The sequence below is a fragment of the Bos javanicus genome, chromosome 6 (assembly GCF_032452875.1).
Source record: "Bos javanicus breed banteng chromosome 6, ARS-OSU_banteng_1.0, whole genome shotgun sequence".
Classification (NCBI taxonomy): Eukaryota; Metazoa; Chordata; class Mammalia; order Artiodactyla; family Bovidae; genus Bos; species Bos javanicus.
In genome coordinates, this window is record NC_083873.1 from 21776286 (window position 1) to 21802189 (window position 25904).

The 25904-nt window shown below is 37.9% G+C and overlaps 1 protein-coding gene across 1 annotated transcript in view; it reads left to right on the forward strand.

The window, feature by feature from the left end:
* Positions 1 to 25568, forward strand: part of TACR3 (tachykinin receptor 3) — a 91168-nt gene extending 65600 nt beyond the window's left edge. The window contains exons 4-5 of the mRNA XM_061419531.1: positions 19352 to 19548; positions 21176 to 25568. Coding sequence (XP_061275515.1) covers positions 19352 to 19548; positions 21176 to 21488 — 510 coding nt within the window. The 3' untranslated portion in view covers positions 21489 to 25568. The remainder of the gene's footprint in view (positions 1 to 19351; positions 19549 to 21175) is intronic.
* Positions 25569 to 25904: the final 336 nt, after the last annotated feature.

The window sequence follows — 25904 nt, forward strand, 5'->3', positions numbered from 1 at the left end:
CCTTTACCGCCAGAATCAGCCTCTGCAACTCCTTGACAACACTCTCTATTAGAAAATAAATTTGTACCTACTAGACATTTCAATTTAATTAAAACATGGCTAGCTAGGCACTGCTAATATATACCAGTAGCATTAATTAAAATGAGCATATAATGCATACAATGCAAGCAGAGCATCTTGCACATAAAAGGGCCTCAACAAGTTTTAGTTTCCCTTCTGCTTCAGGAAGCAAGTGTTTGTCCCTTACTTTTACTTTTTGAGGTTTTATTTATCATTTATTTATTTATCTATCGGTCATCCTCTTTCTTAAATAGTCTTATAACAATAAATGTACCTACATAGTGTTATTCTTTTCTGAGTTACTCCTTTCAATAAAAAGCAAGGTCTAGTTTTTTGAGGAATTTCCATAATCTTCTCTGTAATGGCTGTATCAGTTTACATTCCCACCAACCGTGCAGCAGGATTCCCTTTTCTCCACATCCTCTCCGGCATCTACTGTTTGTAGATTTTTTGATGATGGCCATTCTGACTGCTGTGAGCTGATACCTCACTGTAGTTTTGATTTGCAATCAGAAACCAACACAGCATTGCAAAAATTAAAAAATAAAAAAGCAAGTTCTTTCTTTTTTACCATTGCTTCTATTAAGAGAAGAAAGTACAAGCTTCTAGAAAATGTATTTTTGACTTATATTTACCCTAGGGTATAAATAAATCTTCACTGACACAATCACACATGTTATAAAAGTAAGTTTGTGTATGGAAATAGTTTCTCTGGCCACCATTGAAATAGAATGCAATGAGCAATGCAGACAAATATCTATCTTACGGCCACAGAACTGGAAAAGATCAGTTTTCATTCCAATCCCAAATAAAGATAATGGCAAAGAATGTTCAAACTACCACACAGTTGCACTCATCTCACACTCTAGCAAAGTAATGCTCAAAATTCTACAAGCCAGGATTCAACAGTACATGAAGTATGACCTTCTAGATATTCCAGCTGGATTTAGAAAAGGCAGAGGAACCAGAGATCAAATTGCCAACATCCGTTGGATCATCGAAAAAGCAAGAGTTCCCGAAAAATATCTACTTCTGCTTTATTGACTACGCCAAAGCCTTTGACTGTGTGAATCAAAACAAACTATGGAAAATCCTTAAAAAGATGGGAATACCAGACCACCTGACCTGCCTCCTGAGAAATCTGTATGCAGGTCAAGGAGCAACAGTCAGAACTGGACATGGAACAACAGACTGGTTCCAAATAGGAAAAGGAGTACGTCAAGGCTGTATATTGTCACCCTGCTTATTTAATGTATATGCAGAGTACATCATACGAAATGCCAGGCTGGATGAAGCACAAGATGGAATCAAGATTGCCAGGAGAAATATCAGTAACCTCAGTTATGCAGATGACACCACTCTTATGACAGAAGGTGAAGAAGAACCAAAGAGCCTCTTGATAAAAAGTGAAGGAGGAGACTGAAAAAGTTGGCTTAAAGCTCAACATTCAGAAAACTAAGATCATGGCATCCAGTCCCATCATTTCATAGCAAATGGATGGAGAAACAGTGGAAATAGTGGCAGACTTTATTTTTTTTGGGGGGGGGGGGCTCCAAAATCACTGCAGATGGTGACTGCACCCATGAAATTAAAAGACACTTGCTCCTTGGAAGAAAAGCTATGACCAACCTAGACAGCATATTAAAAAGCAGAGACATTACTTTGCCAACAAAGGTCTGTCTAGTCAAAGCTATGGTTTTTCCAGTAGTCATGGTTGGATGTGAGAGTTGGACTATAAAGAAAGCTGAGCACCAAAGAATTGATGCTTTTGAACTGTGGTGTTGGAGAAGACTCTTGAGAGTCCCTTGGACTGCAGTCCATCCTAAAGGAAATCAGTCCTGAATATTCACTGGAAAGACTGATGCTGAAGCTGAAGCTCCAATACTTTGGCCACCTGACGTGAAGAACTGACTCATTGGAAAAGACCCTGATGCTTGGAAATATCGAAGTTGGGAGGAGAAGGTGACGACAGAGGATGAGATGGTTGCATGGCATCACTGATGTGATGAACATGAGTTTGAGTAAACTCTGGGAGTTGGTGATGGACAGGAAAGCCTGGTATGCTGCAGTCTATGGGGTCAGAAAAAGTCAGACAAGACTGAGAGCCTAAACTGAACTGATCAGTAATATACTAAAATTCAATTCAATGGCATAAAGGAACCCTATGCTATTGCAATGGTTAATTTTATGTGTCAGTTTGACTGGGACACTGGGTACCCAGAGAGTTGGTTAAATATTATTTCTAGGTGTGTCTGTGAGGATATTTCCAGAAGAGATTAGCATTTGAATTGGTAGACTAAGTAAAGCAGATGGTCCTTCCCAGTGTAGGTGGACATCATATTGAGCCTGAATACAACTAAAAAGCAGAAGAAGGTTGAATTTGCTCTCTCTCTGACTACTTGAGTTGCTATATCAATTTTCCCCACCAGCCTTCTTGGGTCTCCACCTTGCAGATGGCAAATTGTGGAAATTCTCAGGCTTCCTAATTGTTTGAGGCAATACTATATATATATATAATGCTCAATAAATATTTGCAGAATCAATGGATTAACAAAGTATGAAGCAATGCTATAAAGGCAGTAACTAAATGGCATTAGCTACTGATGAGCAATAGAATAGATGATCAGAAAATTATATATTCTCCCCTAGATCAAATATATTTTTATATTAAAATGAAAGTGCCCAAAAATTGGACTACTTCTAGAATGGCAAAACATATAGAGTATATAATAGGGAACTGTGAAGTATATTATAGCTATATTAGAGTTCTCCATAGAAAGAGAACCAATTATATAAAATATATTCATTATTCTATTTTTATATTCATTCCTATACTCATTCATTTCCATGACATTAAATATCATCTGTAGATCACTGACTCTGATGTGTCTATTCCAAGTCAGTTCTTCCTCCATTAGCTCTAAGTTTATACAATAATCAGCTGCGTAATTGATGTCCTTGCTTTTGTTATTTCTGAGCTATTTTTAAATTATAGTATACAAAACTGATCTTTGAGTTTGTCTTCATATCTGGCATAAAGGAGAGTCTTCCTCCAGTCATCCAAATATTAGTACTTGTTACTTCCATTTACCCAGATGTTAAATTCTGCAAAGAGTCATCCTTGAAACTTCCCTATCCCTCTCACTGTCACCTAATGCATCACTAAATCCTATTGATTCTCCTCCCTAAAAATATCTCCCATCTCTGTACTTCTCTCTACTTCCACTGAAACTCTCCAAGATACTATCACTACAACAGCCACTAGGTCCACTAGAGCAGCCTTTCCAACATTTCCCCAGATCTCCACCTGTTCTCTTCAGATTTATTCTCTATTCAACATCCAAGAATTTTTATTGAGATGTAATTTATAATATAACATTATATTAGTTTCAGGTGTACAACATAAAATTCAATATTTGTATATATCACTATATGATACCACAATAAGTCCATTGATACATATAATTTTTTCTTTTTATGGGAATCTCAAAGATCCTACTCTCCTAGCAGTTTTTAAATATTCAATACAGTATTATTAACAGTAGTCATCATGCTGTGAAAAATGATGTTTTAAAATTCTAAATCAACTCTTGCAATCTGCTTAGCTTTATAGTGGTTCCCCAATGTATTTAAGAAAAATAGATTTAAAAAATTGCGAACTCCAAAAACAATTTATGGGGTCCTGCAGAATCTTGCAAATCTTACTATTTATTCTCATTCTAATCCTATGCAGCTGCATTATTCCCATAGTATGTTCCAATGATGCTTGCTTTCAGCTGCCCTTTCCTTCATTCACACTGTTATCAGGACATAGATACTTGATACTTCTCTCTGCACATCTTCTGGATTCCAGATGAAATATTACTTCTTCAAATAGAGTTTCCATTGTATTCTATAACCTAGACATTCTTTTTCTCTATAGAATTCATCATAATTTGTAGTTTTATACATATATGTCTATTTATTATTTAATAACTACCTCTTTAGTATAGTGTGCAATTGTGCAGTAGTTTGAGCATTCTTTGGCATTGCCTTTCTTTGGGATTGGAATGAAAACTGACCTTTTCCAGTCCTGTGGTCACTGCTGAGTTTTCCAAATTTGCTGGCATATTGAGTGCAGCACTTTCACAATATCATCTTTCAGGATTTGGAATAGTTCAACTGGAATTCTATCACCTCCACTAGCTTTGTTCATAGTGATGCTTTCTAAGGCCCACTTGACTTCACATTCCAGGATGTCTGGCTCTAGGTCAATGATCACACCATCGTGATTATCTGGGTTGTGAAGATCTTTTTTGTAGAGTTCTTCTGTATATTCTTGCCACCTCTTCCTAATATCTTCAGCTCATGGGAAATAGATGGGGAAACAGTGGAAACAGTGTCAGACTTTATTTTGGGGGCTCCAAAATCACTACAGATGGTGACTGCAGCCATGAAATTAAAAGACGCTTACTCCTTGGAAGGAAAGTTATGACCAACCTAGATAGCATGTTCAAAAGCAGAGACATTACTTTGCCAACAAAGGCTCGTCTAGTCAAGGCTATGGTTTTTCCTGTGGTCATGTATGGATGTGAGAGTTGGACTGTGAAGAAGGCTGAGTGCCGAAGAATTGATGCTTTTGAACTGTGGTGTTGGAGAAGACTCTTGAGAGTCCCTTGGACTGCAAGGAGATCCAACCAGTCCATTCTGAAGGAGATCAGCCCTGGGATTTCTTTGGAAGGAACGATGCTAAAGCTGAAACTCCAGTACTTTGGCCACCTCATGCGAAGAGTTGACTCATTGGAAAAGACTCTGATGCTGGGAGGGATTGGGGGTAGGAGGAGAAGGGGACGACAGAGGATGAGATGGCTGGATGGCATCACTGACTTGATGGACGTGAGTCTGAGTGAACTCCGGGAGTTGGTGATGGACAGGGAGGCCTGGCCCGCTGCGATTCATGGGGAAGCAAAGAGTCGGACACAACTGAGCGACTGATCTGATCTGATCTGATCCGTTAGGTCCATACCATTTCTGTCCTTTATCGAGCCCATCTTTGCATGAAATGTTCCCTTAGTATCTCTGATTTTCTTGAAGAGGTCTCTAGTCTTTCCCATTCTGTTGTTTTCCTCTATTTATTTGCATTGATCACTGAGGAAGGTTTTCTTATCTCTCCTTGCTATTCTTTGGAACTCTGCATTCAGATGGGTATATCTTTCCTTTTCTCCTTTGCTTTTTGCTTCTCTTCTTTTCACAGCTATCTGTAAGACCTCCCCAGACAGCCATTTTGCTTTTTTGCATTTCTCTGTCTTGGGGATGGTCTTGATCCCTGTCTCCTGTACAATGTCATGAACCTCCATCCATAGTTCATCAGGCACTCTATCAGATCTAGTCCCTTAAATCTATTTATCACTTCCCCTGTATAATCATAAGGCATTTGTTTTAGGTCATACCTGAATGATCTAGTGGTTTTCCCTACTTTCTTCAATTTAAGTCTGAATTTGGCAATAAGGAGTTCATGGTCTGAGCCACAGTCAACTCCTGGTCTTGTTTTTGCTGACTGTATAGAGCTTCTCCATCTTTGGCTGCAAAGAATATACTCAATCTGATTTTGGTGTTGACCATCTGGCGATGTCCATGTGTAGAGTCTTCTCTTGTGTTGTTGGAAGAGGGTGTTTGCTATGACTGGTGCGTTCTCTTGGCAAAACTCTATTAGCCTTTGCCCTGCTTCATTCTGTACTCCAAGGCCAGATTTGCCTGTTACTCCAGGTGTTTCTCGAATTCCTATTTTTGCATTCCAGGCCCCTATAATGAAAAAGACATCTTTTTTGCATATTAGTTCTAAAAGGTCTTGTAGGACTTCATAGAACCATTCAACTTCAGTTTCTTCAGCGTTACTGGTTGGGGCATAGACTTGGATTACTGTTATATTGAATGGTTTGCCTTGGAAATGAACAGAGATCATTCTGTCGTTTTTGAGATTGCATCCAAGTACTGCATTTTGGACTCTTTTGTTGACCATGATGGCTACTCCATTTCTTCTAAGGTATTCCTGCCCACAGTAGTAGATACAATGGTCATCTAAGTTAAATTCACCCATTCCAGTCCATTTTAGTTTGCTGATTCCTAGAATGTCAATGTTCACTCTTGCCATCTCCTTTTCAACCACTTCCAATTTGCCTTGATTCATGGACCTAACATTCCAGGTTCCTATGCAATATTGCTCTTTACAGCATTGGACCTTGCTTCTATCACCAGTCACATCCACAGCTGGGTATTGTTTTTGCTTTGGCTCCATCCCTTCATTCTTTCTGGAGTTATTTCTCCACTGATCTCCAGGAGCATATTGGGCACTTACCGACCTGGGGAGTTCCTCTTTCAGTATCCTATCATTTTGCCTTTTCATACTGTTCATGGGGTTCTCAAGGCAAGAATACTGAAGTGGTTTGCCATTCCCTTCTCCAGTGGACCATATTCTGTCAGACCTCTCCACCATGACCCGTTCGTCTTGGGTAGTCCCACATGGCTTGGCTTAGTTTCACTGAGTTAGACAAGGCTGTGGTCCATATGATCAGATTGGCTAGTTTTCTGTGATTATGGTTTCAGTGTGTCTGCCCTCTGATGCCCTCTTGCAACACCTACCATCTTACTTGGATTTCTCTTACCTTGGACGTGTATCTCTTCACGGCTGCTCCAGCAAAGCACAGCTGCTGCTCCTTACCTTGGAGGAGTCACCACCCCTCCTGACCTAAATGTGAAGTAGCTCCTCTCAGCCCTCCTGCGCCATAACAGCCACCACTCCTGGGGCGTGGGGTAGCTCCTCTCAGCCACCCCTGTGCCTTCCCAGCCTGGCAGTCTGGGTCACCACCCCTGATTCTGGGCATGGGGTAGGTCCTCTCGGCCATGCTTCCTACATGCTCCGCCATTCCAATCCCAAAGAAAGGCAATGCCAAAGAATGCTCAAACTACCGCACAATTGCACTCATTTCACATGCTCGTAAAGTAATGCTCAAAATTCTCCAAGCCAGGCTTCAGCAATATGTGAACCGTGAACTTCCAGATGTTCAATCTGGTTTTAGAAAAGGCAGAGGAACCAGAAATCAAATTGCCAACATCCTCTGGACCATGGAAAAAGCAAGAGAGTTCCAGAAAAACACCTATTTCTGCTTTATTGACTATGCCAAAGCCTTTGACTGTGTGGATCACAATAAACTGAGGAAAATTCTGAAAGAGATGGGAATACCAGACCACCTGTACTGCCTCTTGAGAAACCTATATGCAGGTCAGGAAGCAACAGTTAGAACTGGACATGGAACAACAGACTGGTTCCAAATAGGAAAAGGAGTACGTCAAGGCTGTATATTGTCACCCTGGTTGTTTAACTTATATGCAGAGTACATCTTGAGAAACACTGGGCTGGAGGAAGCATAAGATGGAATTAAGATTGCCGGGAGAAATATTAATAACGTCAGATATGCAGATGATACCACCCTTACGGAAGAAAGTGAAGAGGAACTAAAAAGCTTCTTGATGAAAGTGAAAATGAAGAGTGAAAAAGTTGGCTTAAAGCTCAACATTCAGAAAACGAAGATCATGGCATCTGGTCCCATCACTTCATGGGAAATAGATGTGGAAACAATGGAAACAGTGTCAGACTTTATTTTGGGGGGTTCCAAAATCACTGCAGGTGGTGATTGCAGCCATGAAATTGATGTTTACTCCTTGGAAGGAAAGTTATGACCAACCTAGATATCATTTTCAAAAGCAGAGACATTACTTTGACAACAAAGGTCCATCTAGTCAAGGCTATGGTTTTTCCAGTGGTCATGTATGGATGTGAGAGTTGGACTGTGAAGAAAGCTGAGAACTGAAGAATTGATGCTTTTGAACTGTGGTGTTGGAGAAGACTCTTGAGAGTCCCTTGGACTGCAAGGAGATCCAACCAGTCCATCCTAAAGGAGATCAGTCCTGGGTGTTCATTGGAAGGACTGATGCTGAAGCTGAAACTCCAATACTTTGGCCACCTCATGCGAAGAGTTGACTCATTGGAAAAGACTCTGATGCTGGGAGGGATTGGGGGCAGGAGAAGGGGACAACAGAGGATGAGATGGCTGGATGGCACCGCCAACTTGATGGACATGAGTTTGGGTAAACTCCGGGAGTTGGTGATGGAAGGGAGGCCTGGCGTGCTGCGATTCATGGGATCACAAAGAGTCGGACACGACTGAGCAACTGAACTGAACTTAGTATAATGTAAGTGTTGTGAAAATAGAAAATATATTTTCTTTTTAATTTAGCACTGTATCTCTAGAGCGTAGGGCCTAGGTTTCTCTAGAAAAAATGGCATTATTGTAGAACAATTGTAATTTAAGGATATAATTGATTAAGTAAACAAAGATAACTGAACTTCTTTCTTAAGGTTCTACCTTTACATGGTTCTTATAACTGTTCTTTCCAAATTCCAGCTAAATATCAAGACCAAAGGCAATAACAATTATTTTAATTAGGTTTAAAACATTTGAAATAATTTTTGCTTTTAAGTTTACTTAAATACTATTTTTGAATTCTTATTATGTGCATGATAGGGCAAAACACTGGTAAGAAAAAGATAAATGATATTTCTTGCAATCAAAATTTTCATAACATGGATGGTAAAGTTAAGATATCCTCAATCAAAAGGTATTTATTGAATGTCAAGAACTATGTTAAGTTTTGGAGACACAAAGATTAATAATGTACGTGCCCATATCCAGAGAGAAGGAAATAGAAACAGGCTTGACTATAATATGTATCTGTGTTATAAGATATAATATGCTAGGATTAACTGCATGTATGTGTGCTAAGTCGCTTCAGTTGTGTTCAACTCTTTGCAACCCTATGGACTGTAGCCCACCAGGCTCCTCTGTCCATGGGATTCTCCAGATAAGAATATTGGAGTGGGCTGCCATGTCCTCTCAAGGGATCTTCCTGACCCAGGGATCGAACCTGCCTCTCTTACACCTCCTGCATTGGCAGACAGGTTCGTTACCACTAGTGCCACCTGGGAAGCTCACTAGGTCTAATTAGGAAGTATCTAAACCCTACCTGCATGAAGAAATATGAGGGAAGCTACTCCAAGAGTGAGCTTGAGGTACTACTCTCCCAAAGGTTCAGTAGAAATTTTTACAGGGAAAGAAACTGGATTGGGACTTTCCAGGGGTAAGCATGTACAAATCATGCAGATTTATTTCAAGGTAACTACAAATAAGGACAGCATCATTTACAAATCATATTTTTTAGTGTCATATACTGTAGAAAAAAAATTAATTTTCAGTGACTGATCATATTTTCTACAGAAATACAGAAAAGAGTAATCTCAAATATTCCAGATTTATGCCATTTCACAAAAACAAAGTATGCACACCTTCAAGATAAAAAGTCAACTGCAAAAGACACTGGCTGGCTCAACATTTTGGACCACAATATATTAATAATAACATATTAATAATATATTTTAAAGGACAAGCTATGTCAACACATAACAAGACATGAAATCTGTGTTTTTTTTTTTTTTTTTTTTGCAAATGATATCAGCCTAGTCCTTTTTCTGGCCAGGCCCATTCTCAAGAAAACAGATCTCTCCTTGCAACTTCTAGAACACAGAAAGATGAGGTGACCTGGCAGTTGATTTCAGTTCTTTCCTCTTCCATAGAAGGGTAATTGAGGCAGAAATTTTCTTGAGTCTCTCCCCTTCTGTTTGTCAAAAGATCCTAAACATTTACTGGAGCAGGAAATGGCAACCCACTGCAGTATTCTTGGGAAATTCAATGGACAGAGAAGCACTGCAGTCTACAGTCCATGGGGCCTCAAAGAATTGGACAGACCGAGCACACACACACTTTTAATTTCATTACATTTTTGTGTTATTTGCTGGATGTATGCCTTTAAAGTAAACCACATTTTAAACCATATTTTAACATTCTTCCCTATTCTACCATAAAAGAAGCCTCAAAAACATGACTTGGCCCCAATATTCATAATAGGTGACAATTTGTTTTTTGTTAATCCCTGTTGAAATTCATCTTGCTTAATTGAATAGCTGAAATACTGGCAAATAGATCTACTTCTATTGTTTTATAAACCATAGAATTTTTTATGGCTATTTTCTATTTTGATTATTTTCCTCTAAATACTAACAAGCCAGATCTGCTCCTTCAGAAGAGAATATCTAAGTGTATAACAAAGAAGCCTTTTGCCTTAAACAAAGGAATCACTCTTCAGTCTAAGCTCAAGTGACAGATTCAATTGGATTTTTGATTTGTATAACAACCACGAAAAACCCATCACCTTGCCCAGCAAGTAAGCTTTCTGTGTGCTTGTCATTTCTGTTGCAAAGGAATTATCATGGAAAACAGCGCTTGTGAGGAAGGCCATATATAACCTAAGAGAGGCTCAACTGATGGAAATAAAGATCCTGATCTGTCCTTTACTTCCCTGAAAGCAATTCTCAGGCAATCAGAATCTCTCTGGAAATCTCTATTTTCACTGGGAAAATGTATAGTATTTTGCCTCCTACTTTGCTGGAATGAAGCCATACATATTAAACTGTCCTCAGCATTTCAAACATAATATTAATCTGCTCAGGTTGCCATAACAAAATAACATAGACTGCTATTTAAACAACAGAAATATTTTCTCACAATTCAGGGGCTAGAAGTATAAGTTCAAGTGTCATCAAGAGTGGTTTTTCTAAGACCTGTCAGCCATGTTTGAAGATGGCTGCAAACCTCTGTCTTTACATGGTCTTCATTCTGTGTGTCTGTGTTCTAATTGTCTTTTCCTTTTAGAACACCAGTTATATCGGTTTAAGTCCCGCCCTAATGACCTTATTTTAACTTAATTATCTCTTTAAAGAAGACCTGTCTCCACATACAGTCACACACTGAGGTACTGAGGATTAGGACTTCAACATATGAATTTGGGGGAGTGACATCCGAAAGATGGCCAAATAAGATGTCCCTCATCATACCCCCCTCAACAACAACAATTGGAAATCTATCCATAAACAATAGTGCCTTTCTGGTAGCTGGGGGATCCAGGTAGGAGACTAAAACCACAGTGCGGTACAAGAATGAGCAGAATCACTTTGAGAAGTTAGACCTACACCCTGGAGGATGGCTTACCTACCATGGTCCCAGCTATAGACCCAGAAACAACTCCACACCTCAGAGGACTTGGCCATATCCCCATCTGGCTTTGGTTCTGTCACCAGCACCAAACCTGGGAAGAGTCTTGCCCACTGGGAGTCAGATAATAAACATACAGACCTCGCACCCTGTTCACTCCATGAACCCTGGAGTGGCCCTTAGCTGTGAACCAGGAGTCCCTCGAAAAAACTGACTTAGATGGTCACCCATGGATCAGAGAACCTTTGTGGAAGTCCAGGATTCCAATAGAGAAGTTGCAGTACAAAAAAAAAAAAAAATCTGAGATTGGATGTCCTGGAAAGAGTAAGAGGAACAAACTGACTTTGTACACATCACATCCTTCCCATGGCAAGGCAACTTGGTACCAAGAGGGTCTTCTGAGCTGTGATTTCTCCCTGCGGGAGGGGGTGGTGGTGATAAGAGGATGTCAGGGATGAGTTCTCAGCTTCCTCAGATGTGCGGAGCCCTGCCAAAGAGCCCATCTCTGTCTCCCTCTATCCAGAGGACTGTGGAGATCTGCACAACTAGGGGATGGAGAGAGCTGGGAGAGAAGTAGGCAGGGCTCCAAACTGAACATGTCAAAGCCATTCAGATCCTACCAACCCATCATGGATCCCATCAGGAAGCCAGTTCACAAGCCACTGGGGATGCCTCATAGATGTTACACCAGAGTAGATATTAAATGTTCTCAACAAGCACACACACACACACATACACACATATACACACAAGTAACTGTGTGAGGTGACACAATATGTACATGCATCAAATCATCACGCTGTACAATTTAACTTGCATAATGTTATGAGCTAATTATATCTCAATAAAATTTAATAAATTAAAGGATAAGTAAACTTTAAAAATGTGGGGGTGGGGACATAATTCAGTCCCTAGTAAGCCTCTATAAGTTCTATCTCTAGCCATGATCCCATAACATCAGTCTTTATCCCTCTTGCCTTAATTTACTTTATTCTCTAATGTCTTCTTGCCTTCCTTTATGTGACATTCCCTTTTGTTTTGGCTTCAGAACATCATTAACCTGAAATTAATAATACTTTAAAAGGCTGTTTCCATTGGAAAACTAAAATTACATTAAAAGTGAAACAACCAATGAAATGTAAAGAAGTGGAATCTAAACACAATACCACACATACACACAAACATACACACACACAGAGAAGCATTTTACACATTTGCATGCATATACATATATGGTTTTTGTTTGGCCTCAACATAATTCCATACAATCATTGCTCTAAGCTAATGTTAACTGGATAGTCACATAGCTGGATTTGGCAACAGTGTCAAATTTCTTGGATGACACTAACACAATATTCTCATTTAATTCTGAAATTATTGAGAAAATTCAACTCATCTTCTGGACTACCCTCAACTTTTTTCACAAGTGTTACTACTTAGTTTTATTTTCTCACTTGGGATTGACATTTTAAAATGTGTTCTTTGAAACTGAAATCACAGAAAAGCCCACCTAAATAATCCAAGATGCAGTACTTTATATTTTGATGTTTGTCATTAATTTTTTCCGTATATTATTCTTGAGAATATTATAATTTGCTAATATGAAGCTAGAATAAGCAAGCATGTAATTTTGACCTAAAGAGATACATTTGTAATTTAAGAACATTTGTGCAGACAAAAGTTACAGAGAAGTAGTAGGGTATAGTCATGGGATGGTTCTTTAAAACATGCTCTGAGATTTTAATCAAAACAGGATGTTTCTTCTCACTACAGGTTGACCATTTCCAATCTAGACATTTACAAAGAATAAATTCTGCCTTGAAGAGTATAATTCCCAGATTTTTTTAACATTGGCAATATTTCATTTAATCTCCTAGCCTGATCCATTTTTCTTTTACAACTAAAAACCTCAAAATCATCCATCCTGCATTAATTTAATATGATAGATAAGAACAGCTGCAGGCATTCCAGTCTAAACTGCACAAGATATGAAAATCAAAGAATATTTTTCCCTTAGATACATGAATAAAAGGTGCCCAAAGCTTATTCTCACTAACTTTTGATATGCATTCAATCCTGCCTATGTGAGTCAAGTGGATTCTAAACTATTAAAGAGGGGCAGTGTTGTTACAAGAGCTACTTGTCCCACCTCCCTTTTTCTTCTGCTAGTAAGTGCCCGTACCAAGGACAGGGTGGCCACAAGTGTCCATGTTGCCATGGAAAATAAATCCCATTGCCTCAGAAGCTGGATATGTCTTTCCGCTTCAAGAAATACCCACACCAACCCATCTTTGTATCAAGTCACAATAAAATTTGTTAAGACATGGTGAGAGATTTGAGTAATCTCCATCCCAGTCTCTTATCTTGCCTAAAACATATTAAGTCTACCAACTTTCCTGAAGAGCATTTAGAGCCTATCTGAGCTAGTGCCACTCTCTAACCATGAGACATGGGGGGAACTGAGCAGTTACACATCTATCATTGCTCAAGGTTTGTGCTTCCAAGTGCTCTTTCCCTTGCCTTTTTATGAGGGAGATGATTACAGTTTCATGATTTCAGTATTTCATAAAGCAAAATAATTCTGTCCACCTGAGAGACTACTTTTGCATTTACATCAAACCTGGAGGACTGAGAGTTTGATATCTGAAATCATTTCACAAAATTTTATGAGCAGAAACCCACAGTAATGATTGAAACATTGTATAGCAATAAATAAAATATAGCAGTTGTTTCACTGTAAAAGATCCATTCTCTTAGATTCTTTTAGATTTTTCCTAAAAATCTTCAAATAAGCTTCTAAATGTCTTGCAACAGAATCCTTAAGGCCATGTGTATGTGAATTATAAGTTATCTGATACTGTTTCTACACATGCACTTTAATTTTCCTTCTTTTTGGACTTCTGCATTGATGGTTGGCAGTTACATTAAAAGATTCTGATAGCCTTTGCAGCTCTTCAGCTATTGTTGGAAAACAATTTCATGCAAAGGGAGTTTTCGGTTAATCTGTATAAAAGCAATTTTATGTATATTTGCTGATACTGTATTTAACATAGTAGCTTGAACCATGTTCACACTGTCATAAATAGTTTTTCTTGCTCTTAACATTTATTCAGAATGAAATGCAATGCATTCATGCATCAAAAATAATATATTGATAATATTACTTGTGTACTCATACACATTACTTGAATTTGTTTGCCTGGAAAAGGAAATAACTCATTTTATTACATATATTACATATGATCATCTAAAGTTGGAGGACAAATGATACGAGTAATTCATGATGGAGTAAAATCATGAGCATCACCTAATCAACTATATGTCTTTTAGTTTCTTTCTTTTTTTATTCAGTTTAATTAACTTATTTTTCAAAACTCTGAACACCAATTTTGTGTGCAATCTAGTCTACATGACTGAAATATGTAAGTAAATAAGACAAGCAGAAAATACTTGCTTTTTTTTTTTTTTTTAGTATTCTAGCATAAGGAGACACAAAGTAAAGAATATACATGACACATACACTGAAAATAAAGAACAGGCTAAGGGGTTTAGGGAGTGTTGGGAGGACAGATTGCAATTTTGAATAGGCTGGTCATAGAAAAAGTGATAATTGTGCAAAAGTTTGTGGGAGAAGAGGTTGTTAGTCAATGAGAATAACTGGGGCAAGAGGGAAGGGAGGAGCTAGGGAGAGTGGGGAAAACTAGGGAGAGGGAGGAGCTAGGGAGAATAATCTTGGACAGGACTTCTGTGCACCATGTTGGAAGAACAGTATGACGTTCACATACTCAAGAACGAAAAAAAATCAACCAAACCCATGTCATTCAGCCTAATCTCCCCTAATCTACAGGTAACATGCATTGAGTCATTCCTGCTTATAATAAATGATTAAATGGGCTTCCCTGATAGCTCAGTTGGTAAAGAATCTGCCTGCAATGCAGGCGACCCCAGTTCAATTCCTGAGTCAGGAAGATCCGCTGGAGAAGGGATAGGCTACCCACACCAGTATTCTTGGGCTTCCCTTGTGGCTCAGCTGATAAAGAATCTGCTTGCAATATGGGAGACCTGGGTTCAATCCCTGGATTGAATATCCCCTGGAGAAGAGAAAGGCTACCTACTCCAGTATTCTGGCCTGAAGAATTCCATGGACTGTATAGTCCATGGGGTCGCAAAGAGTCCGACAGGACTGAGCGACTTTCACTCTCAAGGTCTCATAAATATTATTTTTTACTTTATTTACACATGTTTGTATTCAGATTTCTAAGTACTTTAATTTATATTTCAATATTTTTCATTATATCATAATCTATTTCAGGATAAGGAATTGGTTCTCTACCCATTATCTTTCTCTATTATGTTTTTTTAGACCCAGTAGACATTCAGTAAGTGTTATTAATTGCAAGCAGAAAAAACAGACTTAAGAGTCTGGGTTTTAAAAAATATAACTTAGATTTCATGAATCACAGTGGTCAAGTCTTTTGGCCTTTGCCTTAGTTTCCTAAAGTCCAACTGAAAACCAGTTAGTAAGTTGTTAGATGTGTGAAGCATTGTATAAATGTAAATTATATTTAAATATGCCCCTTACTTGTATTCTACAAATATATAAATTAAAATGAGAGAGATAAAATGCAGATTCTGAACACAGTTATTCAGAAAAAAAAATGCAATTGAAAAACATAGGAAAAAATAAAAACATTTTACATAATGTAGCTAATGATGACATTTTGTGAGCTACTGATCTGGAAAAGCAAAATGGCTGTCTGAGGAGGCCTTACAAATAGCCGTGAAAAGAAGGGAAGCAAAAAGCAAAGGAGAAAAGGAAAGATAATACCCATTTGAATGCAGAGTTCCAAAGACTAGCAAGGAGAGATAAGAAAGCCTTCCTCAGCGATCAATGCAAAGAAATAGAGGAAAACAACAGAATGGGAAAGACCAGAGATCTCTCCAAGAAAATTAGAGATACCAAGGGAACATTTCATGCAAAGATGGGCTTGATAAAGGACAGAAATGTATGGACCTAACAGAAGCATATTAGGAAGAGGTGGCAAGAATACACAGAAGAACTGTACAAAAAAGATCTTCATGACCCAGATAATCACGATGGTGTGATCACTGACCTAGAGCCTGACATCTTGGAATGTGAAGTCAAATGGGCCTTAGGAACCATCACTATGAACAAAGCTAGTGGAGGTGATAGAATTCCAGTTGAGCTATTTCAAATCCTGAAAGACGATGCTGTGAAAGTGCTGCACTCAATATGCCAGCACATTTGGAAAACTCAGCAGTGGCCACAGGACTGGAAAAGGTCAGTTTTCATTCCAATCCCAAAGAAAGGCAATGCCAAAGAATGCTCAAACTACCACACAATTGCACTCATCTCACACACTAATAAAGTAATGCTTAAAATTTTCTAAGCCAGGCTTCAGCAATACGTGAACTGCCCACTTCCAGATGTTCAAGCTGTATTTAGAAAAGGCAGAGGAACCAGAGATCAAATTGCCAACATCTGCTGGATCATGGAAAAAGCAAGAGAGTTCCAGAAAAACATCTATTTCTGCTTTATTGACTATGCCAAAGCCTTTGACTGTGTGGATCACAATAAACTGTGGAAAATTCTGAAAGAGATGGGAATACCAGAGCACCTGACCTGCCTCTTAAGAAACCTATATGCAGGTCAGGAAGCAACAGTTAGAACTGGACATGGAACAACAGACTGGTTCCAAATAGGAAAAGGAGTTCGTCAGGGCTGTATATTGTTACCCTGTTTATTTAACTTCTATGCAGAGTACATCATGAGAAACACTGGGCTGGAGGAAGCACAAGCTGGAATCAAGATTGCCAGGAGAAATATCAGTAACCTCAGATATGCAGATGACACCACCCTTATGGCAGAAAGTGAAGAAGAACTGATGAGCCTCTTGATGAAAGTGAAAGAGGAGAGTGAAAATTTTGGCTTAAAGCTCAACATTCAGAAAACGAAGATCATGGCATCTGGGCCCATCACTTCATGGCAAATAGATGGGGAAACCATGGAAACAGTATCAGACTTTATTTTGGGGGCTCCAAAATCACCACAGATGGTGATTAAAAGATGAAATTAAAAGATGCTTGCTCCTTGGAAGGAAAGTTATGACCAACCTAGACAGTATATTACAAAGCAGAGACATTACTTTACCAACAAAGGTTCATCTAGTCAAGACTATGGTTTTTCCAGTGGTCATGTATGGATGTGAGAGTTGGACTGTGAAGAAAGCTGTGCGCCAAAGAATGGATGCTTTTGAACTGTGGTGTTGGAGAAGACTCTTGAGAGTCCCTTGGACTTCAAGGAGATCTATCCAGTCCGTCCTAAAGGAGATCAGTCCTGGGTGTTCATTGGAAGGACTGATGTTGAAGCTGAAACTCCAATACTTTGGCCACCTGATGTGAAGAGCTGACTCATTGGAAAAGACCCTGACGTTGGGAAAGATTGAGGGCAGAAGGAGAAGGTGACGACAGAGGATGAGATGGCTGGATGGCATCACCAACTCGATGGACATGGGTTTGGGTGGACTCTGGGAGCTGGTGATGGACAGGGAGGCCTGGCATGCTGTGGTTCATGGGGTCGCAATGAGTTGGACATGACTGAGCAGCTGAACTGACTGAACTGATCTGGATTTTCAGCTCTGATGGCCAATTTTTATCACCTAATACTAGATACCTAGATGTTACCATGATTAGACCCTTGGGAAAGCTTTGCCTTCCACCCTGACCCATTTCATGCTTTGTCTATTTCTAGAATCCTGTCTCTCATGATTTTTAACCTTGTCAACTTTCATCTGAACCCCACTTGCAATCAAATGATGAACCCAGTACTTAAATAATGTATTTTCATAGTTTCAAGATGCTACATAGGTCATTTACATCAGGACTTTCTCTGATTTGTGTTCTAAATAAACCTGGATAAACCTCAAAATTATTTTGTTTAATATGTATTATTTTAAACTTTTTACAAATTCCCAAAAGAAGTATGAACAAATTTACTCAACAAATTGGTTGAGTAAGTGAGAAATATTAAATGAGGTTATTCTAGAACGTTGTTACTAATTTTTCCCTTTCACTGAGAAAGCCAAGCCAAGCCACTTGGCTTTCTATGCACTTAATCACTGTATTGATCACTGTGATCACAGTAATCACTGTGTTGATTACTTTGAGTCTAGCAAATTTTATCCTATTTTATCCGATTTGGAGACATACAAAACATCCTCCCACTCAACTTCCTGTTACAAATTCCTGTATAGTCATTCCTTATTCATTCATCTTATATCTAATTATCTATCTCTAGCAATATACTAGACACTGTGCTAGATGCTAGGGATATTAAGATAATTAAGAATTCTCTATGCCTTTTAGGAATTTAAAGACTAGCGGAGGAGAGATTGCATTCTACTTTGACAGGAGCTTTCAAACATATTGTAGTTCAAAAGTGTGGAAAGAGGAAATAATCCATGCTTTCCAAAATCACAGAAGTCGATATATAGACCAGGTGTATAAGCCAACTGCCTACTTACAAATTTAAAGTTAGTGATATTTTCTCAGACTAACGTGAATATCCTTTATCACTATCGAGAGAAACCTCTCCCAATATCCGATTACAAAAGAAACCAAATTAACATTCTGAAGGTTTCCCAGTGGGCATGGCATTAAAGTAAAGAAATCTGAATAGTCATGAGCTATACTCAGGCAATAATAAATACGGAGGAACTTGCTCAACCCCTACAGTCTGATACACCCCAACTGTCACTCAACAGTCTGTTTCTCTAGATAGAATGTCTTCACTCTTTTATAGTGTGGGCTAGCACAGCCAAATCCTAGTTCTTTCTCCTTTCTGCTCCCAGGCTCTTTGTTGTTTTATAAACACTTATTTTCTTCAAGCCAATTAAAATATATTTATATTTGAGTGAGTGCCACCCATTCACAAGGTGACACAAGAATGCTTTCTTGAAACTTAGGTAACTCTCCCGATATTACCTTGCCATTTTTTAACTTATTGACTATTTCTTAGGCAAGCCATATATTTAACTGTATCGGTAGCAAAATATGATTTGCAGTAAGCTATCAGAACTAATATAATGACTTCCATATTTGCCAAAAATGACCTCTTTCTTTCTTTCCAGGTTGTAAAAATGATGATTATTGTTGTGGTGACATTTGCCATCTGCTGGCTGCCTTATCATATTTATTTCATCCTCACTGCAATCTATCAACAACTAAACAGGTGGAAATACATTCAGCAGGTCTATCTGGCTAGCTTTTGGCTGGCAATGAGCTCAACCATGTACAACCCCATCATCTACTGCTGTCTGAATAAGAGGTAAAAACAAGATTACCAAATGCAAGTTCTGTGTCACTTTTGGCTTCACTGAAAGCATATAATATTGTTTAAGCTTCTTGGTAACCAGTTAAAATTCAAAAGGAATGGAAAATTGAAAAATTCACTGAGAGAAGCACAGAGCTAGGTATTTTTCTAGTGAAAAAGTGAAAGTGGAAGTCACTCAGTCATATCTGACTCTTTGCAACCCTGTGGACTACATAGTCCATGGAATTCTCCAGGCCAGAATACTGGAGTGGGTAGCCATTCCCTTTTCCAGGGGATCTTTCCAACCCAGGAATCGAACCCAGGGCTCCTGCATTGCTGGCAGATTCTTTACCAGCTGAGACACCAGGGAAGCCCAACTCCTCCCTATTTAATGAACTATCTCACCTTAACAATTCCCCCCTCAAAACAATGCTCTTGGGGGTTCTAAACGGCTGATTTCTATATAGGCCAAATTCTCTCTTCAAATCCTTCAGAATTTTACTTGTCAAAGAAAAAGAAATGTCCTATTATTAAAGGAGGTGAGGTGAAGGTGTGCTCAAGTCCTCAAAGAAATGAAGACACTTTGTAAAAATGCACAGATGGAGAGATGATGGCATATGTGAGTGGACTCTATTAAGAAGGGTGTTTTGTAAATAGACTTCAAAATAGAAAGTGTCATAAGAGTAACAGAAGCAACACTAAGGAGAAGAATCCCAAACCTCCCTCCAGTATGATGAAGTCAGTGAGTAAGACAGGGTGCAACCTCTGGAAGAGGGGAAGCTAGTGTTTAAGTGAAGTTGGAAAGAAAAGGAGAAATATTCACAATTAAATTTAAGACTGGGAAAAAAAAGGTAAACTTTGGTTTCCAGATTAAAAACACCTTAGTTGTAAGGTCAGCACATGGAGGGGGTAGTGTTAAATTTCATAAGGTGAATAATTTCCTTAATAAACCAATATGGTACACAAGTAGAAACGGGACTTCGTGTAAGTAACTACTCAACCTAAATTCTCAGCTCTATTTAAAGTTAGACCTCTACCACACCATTCCTTAAGTTTCTTAAAAATATTATTTAATTCTTACTTTTTTTCACTAATTGCACAAGCCATATATCAATTCAAATAACCCAAAAGCAGAGCATATGTTTTTAATCAACTTCATTTAATGGCTTACAAAGCCAAGGATTTTTCACTTTCATATGCAATTAGATAAAAACATCCAGCTGAGCAATTAATTTTAATATTAAATGAGACTAATTTATAAATGTGTTATTATTACCATAAGAATCTATTTCAAACTATGTCATTTTTCAGGGCGGTACCCAGAAAGCTTAATTCACTTATGCAAATGTATAAAATTATTGAAGAAACCTACACTGCTTCTTTGGCATATTGATTACTGATACTGCACTTTTACTCTTTGACAACTTGCTTTTGATCAATGAGAAATTAAGATTCAATTCAAACAAAAAGGACTTAGAAAACTAGTACCAATACTGTGGCATAAATTCTAAAAGTTAGACTAGAAAATTAAATATAAAAAATGAGTGGGCTTAATTGCATTAAGCAGAGCTTTCTGTAGAAGTTGAAGGAAATGTCCACTTGAAAATATGACTTTTTCTTCTTGTGGCCTGCTTCTCCTCAGATTTCGAGCAGGCTTCAAGAGAGCATTCCGCTGGTGTCCTTTCATTGAAGTTTCTAGCTATGATGAGCTGGAGCTCAAGACTACCAGGTTTCACCCGACTCGGCAAAGCAGCCTGTACACTGTGACCAGGATGGAGTCCATGACGGTGGTGTTTGACCCCAGTGATGTAGATAACACCAGATCCAGTCGGAAGAAGAGAGTGCCTCCAAGAGACCCAAGCTTCAATGGTTGCTCCCGCCAGAATTCCAAATCTGGCTCCACCACTTCAAGTTTCATAAGCTCACCCTATACTTCTGTGGATGAATATTCTTAAATTCATTTCTTGAGCAGAAAGAGTAGAGTGAGGCCATCAAGGCGTCACCATAGTGTCCACACTCTCCTGATTGTCAGCCCTGTCCTACATAGTCTCTGTAAAATAGAGGGCAATTTTTAGGCAACTGTGTTTCAACTGAGAAAGGTAGCATTTGAGTTTAGCAAAGACACTATTAAGGAATTTGCCCCCTCAAAAATAAAATGGGCTTTAAATTTATTCTTTGAAAAATTTAGTAATTGTATGTAACAGAAAAATATTTCTGACAAGTATTTGTAAAGAGTTTCATTTTTCTCATTGAAAAATTGCAATATATATTTATGACATTAAGGTGACATATGATTTCCCCAAAAGATTAAAGAACCATAAAAATACAATGATGTGAGTGAATAAAAATAAAATCTATATAAAATGAAAATTTTCATCTATAGCTATTAAAGAAAAAAGTTATATGACTTATTTTACAACTAAAATGATGGGAAATTAACCTCTTAGAGTAAAAATTGATGAAAATCTTTGCTAAAGAGAATTAACTCTGTAGGATAAAAGTTTTTTGAGATTTAAAGATATTCGCCATGAAATATAATTGAAAAAGAAACCTGATCAAATTATTAGGTAGCTGCACACATTATTCTCTTTATTTTTCTGGGAAAGTGTTTTCAAAAGAAAAACATAATCATTTAGTTTTTGACTATTACATATTTTAAAGAGCCAAACTAAGAAATAGTCAAAGATAGAACTTTAAAATGACAAAGCAAATCCCTCAGTTCAGTTCAGTCACTCAGTCATGTCCGACTCTTTGCAACCCCATGAACCGCAACACGCCAGGCCTCCCTGTCCATCACCATCTCCCGGAGTTCACTCAAATTCACGTCCATCGAGTTGGTGATGCCATCCAGCCATCTCATCCTCTGTTGTCCCCTTCTCCTCCTGCCCCCAATCCCTCCCAGCATCAGAGTCTTTTCCAATGAGTCAACTCTTCGCATGAGGTGGCCAAAGTGCCTCCTTATTTTATTTTTCACAAATATTTGTAGGTTTAAGAAAAAAATAGATTACATAATAGTAAAGAGGCTTTCTAATGAAGAAGGGAAGAATCTCATTTATCTCTGAAACTGACTACCAATTTTTAGGCAAGAATTAAAGACACTAATTTATAGCTATGATAGCAGACAAGAGCATCTATTAGCTCCAAAGGAAAATGTATTTTTCCTTCATAACCCAAGGGAAAAGTTTAAGGTGAGTATTAACAACTGTACAGTGCCCTTATTCTCTCCCCTTCCCCCACTGGAAAAAAAAAAAGAGTAAGGACTAGGAGAAGGTACCAGAAAATACACTTAAATGCAAAGCCTTAGGACAAAAGTCTATGTACTACTTATAAGTACTTGTTTGAGTGTATGCTAAGTTGTTTCAGTCATGTCCAACTCTTTGTGATCCTAAGGACTGTAGCCTGCCATGCCCTCTGTCCATGGGATTCTCCGGGCAAGAATACTGGAGTGGGTTGCCATGCCCTCCTCCACAGGACATACTAGTATACATCTAGGTAAATCAAGTAAGATGTAGAAAACGGAATCAACTGTTAGAATAAAAAGCTGGACAAAATGTGGATACATGTGAACTAATACCGGGCAAACAGGAGTATAATATACCTATTTATACAGAAAGAGCCTTCCTTTATCTGCTGAGATAATTCAGAAATTCCCCCAGAAAGAAATGAGCTAATAGTCCTAAAGAAGAATCTGTTTTACTATAAGAAAAAAATATACGGACACATTTCTGAGAGCTATAACAAATCAAGGCACACCATTAAGTGTGGAATTTATCTTCCAGACTCAGTGCTCAAAAGCCATCTTTTCTTGAATTAGAGATATCATCAATCCGGCTCAAGAAAGCAGTAACCTTCTGAGAATGTGGATGTGTAGGACAAACTTCTCATTCAAAACATTCAGTTAGATTTTTAAAGGTATCCAACTACAATTACCTGCGACACTGTACTGGATTGTTATGCCTCCATCAATATAGAACCATTTTTCTTAAGAACAAGATCAAAAACAATTATTTCAAGAGAATATATGGTGTTTGCCGCCAGAACATTAAATTTTCCAATCTTCCTCCCCTGTTTTGGATCCAGCATCAGAAGTATCTAATTGTTACAAAGTTTTAAATGTCTAAACACCCCTATCATAAGTGTTTAAGCTAAATTTATTTTAATTACACTAATAAACAAACAGATACACATATATACATAAACATGCAAGTGTGCAGACACATACAATTGGTTTAATGCATGCAAAAAAAAAACCTCAAGGAATTAAATTCAAAATTGAATGCTGAAATAGTAAGTGGCCATTACAGAGTTACCACAAACAGCTCAATAAAGTCTGTGAAGCTTGTATGCATGCTTTAGATAAGCAAATGTATTATTATTTAGTCCCTAATCATTGAATATAGTGTTTAAGTGTTCATTCCAAAACATGTAAATGCTTATCACTAACATTTTAAAGCAAACATTTCTTCTTCTTAAAGTTATGAATGATTGTGAGACCAGCATTAATGAATGTTCTCATACATGGGACCATATTCAGCTGTAGATTTGAATGTGAAATCTCGCCCTCAAATTCAATGTAATCAGCCATTACCAAAGCACATTAATACATCTGAAAAACATAGCTCCTGCCTTCACACATTACAGAAACTCAACATAATTTCATAGGACATCTAAGGGAAAATATTGCTCCAATCAGCTGTTTTATATGTTTTCTTGTTGTTGTTGCTTTGCTTGCCAAGGATCATCCTTCTGGCATGATGGAAGTACCTGAGGTCCAGACAGTATCCTTAATACTTTTTACAGAAAACTGACATCATTAACTCAATGCTCATGACTCTTAAACCAAGACCTTATAAAGCAGAATATTTTAAGTTCAAAAATTTGAAAAGTAATAATAATAAAACAAATGAGTACAATATGAAAGAATGAAAGAGATAAGATTTTAGTCCTTTTGTCTGAATCTTCACACTGAGAACTGTAGAATACCACATGGAAACCAGCTTTAGTAGATGTCATTTTAAATAAAGCTGTGCCAGTGTTTTCATATTTGTCAGGGTTTGGAAGAATTGGCCTCCAAAGTTCACTCTACTCTCTGATGTTCAAGTTCACTGTGAATCTTTTTCATTGTTTGTAGGCAAACACTGACTGGAAATACCAGCAGATGGTCAAAACATTCTAGATTTTTTTGTACCTAGATCAGCAGCAGAAAAATACAAACTATTTTGAGAGCACTCTAAAAGTTCTCAAGAAAAGATTCAATTAAAATATTCTTCTTAAAGACAAAAAATAACTAACATTGTATTTTCATTATTTTGCATCTGGACAAAATGTTTTTTAAATTACCTGCATGGGAAAAAAATTAAAGCAAATGTGATTACTACAGAATACAAGCTAACAGCTTTCATTTTTTTAGCAAGCTCAGTATGCTGCTGTATTATTCTGTCTTCCAAATTCATGATGATGACATTTCTGACCCAGCAGCCAAATTCATATTCTTTTCCAGATCTGCCCAATCTCATAAACAGAGATCCTAGGTACTTCACAGTGAGCTCCATCCTTACAAAGCACACAGAAGAATGCCAAGAAGCTTAGTATCAAACCTCAGAAGCACAAAATAAATGTGAAAAATCAATGCTAGCTAGCTCAGAATCTGAATTTGATTTTTGTCAATGCAGAATTCCATCAGAAAACTTCTGATTAGTGTCTGGCAAATTATTCCATCAACTATAAAGGCAGGAGAATTATAGCGATTTCTCACACTTTTAAAAGTAACAATCTGAGATACCACTTATTGTTGACAGTGTGCCAAAAGTTAAGAAAATTCAAGCATGACATCGGCCAGGTTGTGAGATTTTCCTTCGGGCCAAGCATCAGTGGAGAATAATGTCCAATAGTAACTGTGTGTTGTAAATAGCTTGGCAAAAATTCTGTGTACATAAGAAATAAATGTATATACGGTTTGTAGCTAGTGAATAAAGTATTTTCAAGTTGCGATAATTATACTGAGCATTAATAGATTTAATACGTTCATTACCCTTTGTATGTGTGGTATGTGTAACAGATTTGATTTATTTTTATTTTCCTTTAAAATCATTAAAAATAATATTAAAAATAAAAGCAGTCAATATTTTCCTACTGGTTAGCAAAACATATGTTATGGAAAGTTCTATCTTCTCTAAACATACGTAACATCCCTCAATGCTATTTTGTGCTTCCTCCCTTATTTTTCCTCATAAAATGTCTAATGCTACTGCTAAGCTGCTTCACTCGTGTCCGATTCTGTGTGAGCCCATGGACTGTAGCCTGCCAGGCTCCTTTGTCCATGGAATTTTTTAGGCAAGAATACTGGAGTGGGTTGCCATTTCCTCCTTCAG